The sequence below is a fragment of the Muscardinus avellanarius genome (assembly GCF_963383645.1).
Source record: "Muscardinus avellanarius genome assembly, chromosome: 3".
NCBI lineage: Eukaryota > Metazoa > Chordata > Mammalia > Rodentia > Gliridae > Muscardinus > Muscardinus avellanarius.
In genome coordinates, this window is record NC_137788.1 from 7,554,033 (window position 1) to 7,563,205 (window position 9,173).

A 9,173-nucleotide genomic window follows, 5' to 3' on the forward strand; every position below is an offset into this window, starting at 1 on the left:
GTTCTTACTAGGTTGCTAATGCCATGTTCTTGAACCTCTAGAAACGCTTATTTAGAAAATTCCCAATCTCTGTTGTTTTGTTATAGCAGTAGAAAATGGAGGAAATTAAGAGCCAGGTATAGTGGCGCATGCCTGCAATCCCAGTACTTGAGAGGCTGAGACAGGAGGATCACAGATTCGAGGAAATCCTAAGCAAGTAGTGAGACCATCATCAACCTAGTGAGACCCTATTTCAAAATAAAATATAAACTGGGTGTGATAGCACATGCTTGTAATCCTAGTAGTTGGGAGGCTGGGACAAGAGGATCACAGGTTCAAAGACAACCTCAGCAAGTAGTGAGATTCTCATCAACCTAGTGAGACCTTGTTTCAAAATAAAAATAAAAAACAGGACTTTAAGGATATAGTTCAGAGGTAAAATACCCCTGGGTTTAACCTTCAGTACCAAATAAATAAATAAATATAAAGATAAAATATAGCCAGGCATGGTGGTGCACGCTTGTAATCCCCACTCTTGGGAGGCAGAAATAGTAGGATTACGCAGGTTCAAAGCCAGCCTCACTGGCTTAAGAGACCCTGTTTCCAAATAAAAAAACATAAAAATAGGTCTGGGAATGTAGCCTGGAGGTAGAAAGGTTTCATCCTCAGTACCACTGGGGAAAAAAAAAAAAAAAAAAAAAAACATTAAAAAAAATTTTTTAAATAACATATAGAACTCAGGGTGTAGCTCAGAGGTAGAATACCCCTGAATTCAATCCCCAGTACCACAGAAAGAAAAAAAATTAAAAAGGAGTTAGTTAGCCTATAAAAATGAAAAGCAAAAATAAGATAGCCTCAAGCTGGTATGGGTCCACACTTGTAATCCCAGTAGTTGGAAAACTTAGACGGGAGGATCGCAGGTTCACAGCCAGCCTTAGCAATTTAGCAAGGTCTTCTGCAGCCTCGTGAGACCCTGTTTCAAAATGAAAAATAAGAATGGTGGGGCAAAGCCTGGCATGGTGCCCATTTATAATCCCAGCATTTGGAGGCTGAGACTGAAGGATCTGGGATCAGCCATCCTCAACTACTTAGTGACATCCTTTGCAACTCAGTGAGACCCTGTTTCAAAATAATAATAGCCGGGTGTGGTGGCACACACTTGTAATCCCAGCATTTGGAAGGCTGAGACAGGAGGATCCAGGTTTGCAGACAGCCTCAGCTACTTAGTGAGGCCCTTTGCAATTCAGTGAGACTCTGTTTCAAAAAACAGAATAAAAAGCCAGGCGTGGTGGCACACGCTAATAATCCCAGCATTCGGGAGGCTGAGACAGGAGGATCACCATTCGCAGACAGCCTCAACTACATAGTGAGGCCCTCCACAATTTAGTGAGACCCTGTTTCAAAATAAAAAATACAAAAATAGGGCAGGGGGTGTAGCTTAGAGGTCAAATGCCCCTGGGTTCCACCCCAGAGCCATACACACAAAAATATATAGAGAGAGAATAAAAAATAGGGCTGGGGGTATAGCTCCGAGGTAGAATGCCCCTGAGTTCCATCCCCAGTACCACACACACAAAAAGGGTGGGGCATAGCTCAGAGGTATAATGCCTTTGTGTTCAATCTCCAGTACCACACACACACACACAAACTAAAAAAATTAAAAAAAGAGCAGGCATGGTGGCACACGCTTGTAATCCCCGTACTTGGGAGGCTGAGACAGGAGGATCGTTCGAAGCCAGCTGTGCTGGCTTAGGAGACCCTGTTTCCAAATAAAAATATAAAATAGGTCTGGGAGTATAGCCCGGAGGTAGAAGGGCTGCCAGGAACCCCAGTACCACACACACAAAAAAAAGAATTAAAAAAAGAAACCTTGGAACCCCTCAGCTTGGAACTGCCATGCTGGCGCTTCTGCCAAGGCGTTCTGGCAAAGTCGCAAGGAGCAGAGAAGGGGATTCGGTTTTGGGGTTTTTTTTGGTGGTACTGGGGGTGGAACCCAGAGGCTTCCTATCTCCGGGCCTATTTTATATTTTATTTGGAACCAGGATCTCACTAAGTTGCTGAGAGCCTCACTCAGTAGCTGAGGCTGGCTTCGAACCTGTGCGATCCTCCTGTGTCAGCCTCCCAAGCGCGGGGATTCAAGTGTGCGCCACCGCGCCCGGCATAGAAGGGGACTCCGTCCTGCTCCGTGAGAGGAGCTGCGCATCCACACTGCAGCGGGAGGCGGAGAGATGAAGTCAGTTTTGCAGTTCATCCAGCAAAACCACCCAAGCCTCCTCGTCTCTTTGTCTCTTTGGAATGAGAAGGATCTGGAAAGTTCTCTAACTGAATTCATTTTCTTTTTCCTTTGCAGACGACAAGGAAATCGGCAGAGTTTTGCATTTCAATCAACAACTTCAAGTTCTAACCATGGACAATTCAGAGAAGACAGAAGTGGTTCTTCTGGCTTGTGGCTCCTTTAACCCCATCACCAACATGCACCTGCGGTTGTTTGAGCTGGCCAAGGACTACCTGAACGGAACAGGTAGGAACAGTAACAAAATCAACCCAGGCTAGAGAACCACCGTTTAGTAGGAACACGTCAGCTGTGGGCAAACACGATCCCTATTTCTTCTTCTTTTTTTTTTTTTGGTGGTACTGGGGGTGGAACCCAGGGGCTGTCTACCTCCAGGCTATACTCCCAGACCTTTTTTATATTTTATTTGGAAACAGGGTCTCACTAAGTTGCTGAGAGCCTCACTAAGTAGCTGAGGCTGGCTTTGAACCTGTGCGATCCTCCTGTCTCAGCCTCCCAAGCGCGGGGATTCCAAGCGTGCGCCACCACGTCCTGCTTGATCCCTATTTCTTCACACAGAGACTTAGCCAAAAGAGGGTAAGATCTAGGCACGGTGGTGTGTGCCTGTACTCCACTCCCAGTGCCTGGGAGGTTCAAACAGGAGAATCAACCAGCCTCAGCTACTTGGTGAGGCCTTCTGCAACTTAGTGAGACCCTGTTTCAAAATAAAAGATGACAATTAGGGTTGGGGTGAGGCTTGGAGGTAGAAAGTCCCTGGGTTCAGCTGGGCGTGGTGGCGCACCCTTGTAATCCTATTATTTAGGAGGCTGAGGCAGGAGGATTGCAGTTCGTGGACAGCCTCAACTACTTAGAGAGGCCTTTGCAACTCAGTGAGAGCCTATTTCAAAAAAAAACTCGGGCTGGGGGTATAGCTCAGAGGTAGAATACCTCTGGGTTTCATCCCCAATACTGGAAAAAAAAAAAGTCAAAAGGGCTAAGAACATATAACTTCAGTGGTAAAGAGCCCCTGGTTCAATCCCTATTACCAAAAAAAAAAGGCTAGGAGCTAGGGATGTAGTTCAGCGGTGGAGCCCTTGCCTAGCATTGCAAGCCCATGAATTCAGTCCCCAGGGCTAAAAAAAAAATTCCTGTGCATAAAATATAATTTGCTTCATGCACGCTTACAATCCCAGCATGTGGGAGACTGAGACAGAAGAATCACGGTTCATGGAAAGCTTCAGCTACTTAGTGAGGCTCTTTTTAACTCAGTGAGACCCAGTTTCAAAATTAAAAAAAAAAAAAAATAGGGCTGGGGTATAGCTTGAAGGTAGAATGCCCCTGGGTTCCATCCCCAGTACTGCAAAAAAAAACAAAACAAAACAAAACTAATTTGTTATACCTAATGCCCTAACTATCTCTTTATCCAGGCAAATATAAAGTTATCAAAGGCATAATTTCTCCTGTTGGCGATGCATACAAGAAGAAAGGGCTCATCCCTGCCCACCACCGAATTATCATGGCAGAGCTGGCCACCAAGAGTTCAAGCTGGGTGGAAGTGGACACGTGGGAGAGTCTGCAGAAGGAGTGGATGGAGACCGTTAAGGTGCTGAGGTCAGCGATGCAGAACCAGCCTTGTCAGTTCTGTGGAAGGGGGAGGCCGTCCTTTTCACCACCTCTCAGTACTGCCCACCTCTTAAAGCACAGACCTGTAAAGCTGGCACCGGAGCGGGAAAGACACAGGCCGTGCCATCCCCCTGAAAGGTTACCACTGTCTGCAGAGACAGCACCAGAGGGTGGGGGTTCCTTAGCACTCACGCTTCTCTTTGTGACTTGAAATGTTTACACCTAGCCAGGCACTGGGGCAAACGCCTGGAGTCCCAGTACTTGGGAGGCTGAGACACTTAGTGAGGCTCTCTGCATCTTAGCAAGACCCTATTTCAAAATAAAGAACAAAAAAATAGGGCTTGGGGTGCAGCTCAGAGATAGAATGCCCCTGGGTTCCATCCCCAGTACCACTGACAAACTAAATAAATAAATAATAGGACTGGGGGTGTAGCATAAGGGTAGAATGCCCTTGGGTTCAATCCCTAGTACCACAAAATACATACATACATACATACATACATACATACATACATATATACATAAAACAAAATGAAATAACCAGTTCAATCTCTAATCCAATAAATAAATAATCAATGTTAACTATTTTTTTTTTTATTTATTTATTTTTTTTGAGGTACTGGGGATGGAACCCAGAGGCATTTTACCACCGAGACACACCCCCAGTCCTATTTTTTAGTCTTTATATTTTTTGAAACAGGGCCTCACCGAGTTGTGAAGGGCCTCGCCAGGTAGCTGAGGCTGTCCACAAACCCTGAGCCTCCGGTCTCCGCCTCCCAAATGCTGGGATTACAAGTGTGCGACACCACGCCCAGCCCAAAGTTAACGCTTGCTACTGTGACACAGACACACCAAAAAATGGTGCTCACCACCATCTGTTACACTCCCAGCATATCCTCGGACTGGCCACTCTGACTGCGTGGCATCGTGGGTACCAGGGGTAAAGCATTTTTAATCTCTCTCCATCTTTAACACGGGGTCAGACAGTATCTCCCAAAGTACTGTACCTCAGCAGAGCGCCGTGAGGAAGAGGAACGTGCTGTTATTGTTTCTTTCATAGACACCATCAGGAGAAGCTGGAGGCTGGCACCTGTGGTCACCCTCGGAACTCCCCTGTGCTGGAGAGGCCTGGCCGGAAGAGGAAGTGGACGGAGCAAAGGCAGGAGGCCAATCAGAAGAAATCCCTCGAGCCCAGAGCACAAGGTTCCCGTGTTCCCCAGGACTCACAGGCTAGAGCCGCTCAGGTTCCAGCACTGAGCAACTAACCCCCTTGGGATGGCCTTTCTTGTTTTTGGTTTCGTTTTGTTTTGTTGTTTTTGCTTTTGGTATTGCAGATTGAATCCAGAGGCATTTTATTTCCAAGTCACACATCACACATCCAACATTGTTTGTTTGTTTGTTTGTTTGTTTTGTAATACTGGGCATGAAACCCAAGGGCATTCTACCTCCAAGCTACTTTTTTTTTTGTGTGTGTGTGGTACGGGGGATCGAACCCAAAGGCATTGCACCTCCGGGCTACACCCCTAGTCCTATTTTTTAGTCTTTTTATTTTTTGAAATGGGGTCTCACTGATTTGCAAAGTAGCTGAGGCTGTCTGCAAACCGTGATCCCCCAGTACCCACCCCCCAAATGCAGGATTACAAGTGTGCGCTACCACGCGTGGCTCCCGGCCCTATTTTTTTATTCTTTTTTTTTTTTTTTTGCTGGTCTGGGGATAGAACCCAGGGGCATTTGATCTCTGAGTTACACCCCCTGCCCTATTTTTTTATTCTTTATTTTGAAGTAGGATCTCACTAAGTTGTGGAGGGCCTAAGTAAGTAGCTGAGGCTGTCCGCAGACCGGAATCCTTTGGTCTCAGCCTCCTGAATACTGGGATTACAGTCATGCGCCACCACGCCTGGCTTATATTTTATTCTTTATTTTGAAATAGAGTCTCACTGAGGCTGGCTTTGAACCTGTGATCCTCCTGTCTCAGACTCCCAAGTACTGAGATTACAAGTGTGCGCTACCATGCTTGGCCTTTTTTTTAACAGTCTCCCTAAATTGCCGAGGGTCTTGTTGAGTTGCTACGGCTGGTCTAAAACCCGTGACCCTCCTGTCAAAGCCTCCGCAGTGCTAGGATTACGGGAGTGCACCACCACACCTGCCTGGTACTTTCATGTCATGCTCCATACAAGTTGGGAGCCCAGAAGATGCCCTTTATAGGTTTGTGGTTGTTTATTTCTGTGTGAGTATGTTGGAGGGGGGGTACTGGGATGGAACAATATTGGTCTGGGACAATAGCCCAGAGGTAAGAGCCCCTGGGTTCTACCCCCAGTACCACCAAAAAAAAAAAAAAAAAAAAAAAAAACCTGACCCCTCAGATGGACATGGTGGTGCACACTTATGATCCCAGTATTTGGTGATTAAGACAGGAGGATCCGGATTCAAGGGCAGCCTGAGCAAGTAATGAGACTCTCATCAATCTAGCTAGACTCTGTTTCAAAATAAAAATAAGCTGGGCATCTTGGTGCATGCCTGTAATCCCAGCATTCGGGAGGCTGAGACAGGAGGATCACGGTTCAAGGACAACCTCAGCTACTTAGTGAGGCCCTTTGCAACTCAGTGAGACCCTGCTTCAAAATAAAGAATAAAAAATAGGGCTAGGGGTGTAACTTGGAGGCAGAATGCCCTGGGTTCTAGTCCCAATACTGCTAAATAAATAAATAAGATAGACTAGGGATGTATCTTGAAGGTAGAATGTCCCTCAATTCCCAGTACCAAAAAGTAAAATAAAATGAAATAAACCAAATATGGTGGTGCATGCCTGTAATCCCAGTACTTAGGAATCTGAGACAGGAGGATCACGGGTTCAGGGACAGCCTCAGCTACTTGGTGGGGCCCTCTGCAACCTAGTGAGACCCTGTTTCAAAATAAAGAATAAAAATAGGGCTGGGGGTGTAACTCAGAGGTAGAATGCCCCTGGGTTCCATCCCCAGTTCTGCTAAATAAATAAATAAATAAATAGGCTGGTGATGTATCTCAGAGATAGAATGCCCCTGAGTTCAATCCCCATCACCACACAAAGAAATAAATTAAAAATATAAAAGAAATGGGGTGGAAGCCGGGCGTGGTGGAACACGCTTGTCATCCCCACGCTTGGGAGGCAGAGACAGGAGGATCGCGCAGGTTCGAAGCCAGCCGCGTGCGCTGGCTTAGGAGACCCTGTTTCCAAATAAAAATGTAAAAATAGGTCTGGGAGTGTAGCCCGGAGGTAGAAGGGCTTCCAGGAACCCCAGTACCACCAAAAAAAAAAAAAAAAAAAAAAAAGAAATGGGGTGGAACTTAGAAATAGAATGCCTCTAGATTCAATAACCAATACCAAAAATAAATAAATAAAGTAGAGCTTGGGCAGTAGCTCCGAGGTAGACTGCCTCTGGGTTTAACCTTCAGTACCAAAAAACAATAACAAAAAACAGGAAGGGGAACCAGGTATAATGGTGCACGCTTGTAATCCTAGTATTTGGGAGGCTGAGACAGGAGGCTTGCAGGTTCAAGGATAGCCTCAACAAGTAGTGAGACGCCCATCAACCTAGCAGGACCCTGTTTCAAAATAAAACTTAAAAAATAGGGCTGGGGGTGTAGCCTTTGAGTTCAATCCCCAGTAAACACACACACACACACACACACACACACACACACACACACACACGTACGTAGGGCGGGAAATATAGCTTCAAGGTAGAACACCTCTGGGTTCAATCCCCAGTACCGGAAAAAAAAAAAAAAAAAAAAAAAAAAACCTGCAGGGCCCAGTGGCACACACTGTAATCTCAGTACTTGGGAGACTGAGACAGGAGGATTGCAGGTTCGCGGCCAGCCTCAGCAACTTAGTGAGGCCCTCCACAAGGTAGCGAGACCGTATTTCAAAATAAAGAATAAAATAGGAGCCGGGCATGGTGGCGCACGCTTGTAATCCCCGCACTTGGGAGGCTGAGACAGGAGGATCACACAGGTTCGAAGCCAGCCTCAGCTACTTAGTGAGGCTCTCAGCAACTTAGTGAGACCCTGTCCAAATAAAATAGAAAACAGGTCTGGGAGTATAGCCCGGAGGTAGAAAGCCTCTGGGTTCCACCCCCAGTATAACCAAAAAAAAAAAAAAAAAAAGAATAAAATAGGGCTGGGGGCGTAGTTCAGAGGTAAAATGCCACTGGGTTTGATCTTCAGTACCCCAAAGATAAAAAAAAAAACAAACCCTGAATCCTCCTTCCTGAAAAACGTGTCCACACAGCGGCTGTGAGCAGCCGCCCTGAAGCCCTCTTCTCCCCCCAGGAGTGCCGCAGATGAAGCTGCTGTGCGGGGCGGATCTGCTGGAGTCCTTTGGTGTGCCCAATTTGTGGAAGAGCGAAGACATCAGGCGCATCGTGGCCGACTACGGGCTCGTCTGCGTGGCCCGGGCTGGGAGCGACGCCCAGAGGTTCATCTATGAGTCCGACGTGCTGTGGAAGCACCGGGGCAACATCCACCTGGTGCACGAGTGGATCGCCAACGACATCTCGTCCACCAAGATCCGCAGGGCGCTCCGGCGGGGCCAGAGCGTCCGCTACCTGGTGCCCGACCTCGTCCACGAGTACATCGAGGAACACGGGCTGTACAGCGACGACAGCGAGGACAGGCACGCGGGCGCCGTGCTGGCGCCTCTGCAGAGAAACAGCGCGCAGGCCGAGTCCTAGCGGAGCTACGGCGGGGAGTGGACGGCGCCTTCGCACTCGGAGACGGTCTGGTGTCAGTACCTTGGAAAGGAATTGGGATCCTTTTTCATGAATGAAAACTTACAAGTCTGAAGAAAATCGGTAACTAAAGTCAGACCGATTTTCTTCTTATCGGAGTTGCCAAAAATAGGTGTTTTTAGTAAGTTTGGTTTCTTTTCCTTTGATATAGGTACTAAACCCAGAGACATTCTACCTCTAAGCTCCACTCCCAGTCCGCTTTTATTTCTTATTTGGAAACAGGGTCTCACTAGATTGCTGAGAGCTTCACTGAGTTGCTAAGGCTAACCGCAAACTAGAGGTTTATCTCAGAAATAGAAGGCTGCTGGGTTTCATCCCGAGTACCACCAAAAAAAGAAAGAAAAAAAGAAAGAAAGAAGAAATAATATATCTAGTTCAAGTACCATCACACCTGACTCCGTTTTTTATTTCATTTTATTTTATTTTATTTTTGTGATACTGGGGATGGAACCCAGAGGCATTGTACTTCCAAGCTACACCCCAGCCCAGCTCCGCCTCCCAAATGCTGGGATTACAAGCGTGTGCCACCA

General features: G+C 46.7%; 1 protein-coding gene across 1 annotated transcript; it reads left to right on the forward strand.

The window, feature by feature from the left end:
* Nucleotides 1-2,385: 2,385 nt before the first annotated feature.
* Nucleotides 2,386-8,586, forward strand: NMNAT1 (nicotinamide nucleotide adenylyltransferase 1; the record flags this gene model as incomplete). The annotated part of the gene is made up of 4 exons (XM_080690469.1): nt 2,386-2,500; nt 3,679-3,862; nt 4,935-5,077; nt 8,186-8,586. 4 exons carry the CDS (start codon nt 2,386-2,388, stop codon nt 8,584-8,586), a joined length of 843 nt encoding a protein of 280 aa, XP_080546595.1.
* Between the last annotated feature and the right edge of the window lie 587 nt (nt 8,587-9,173).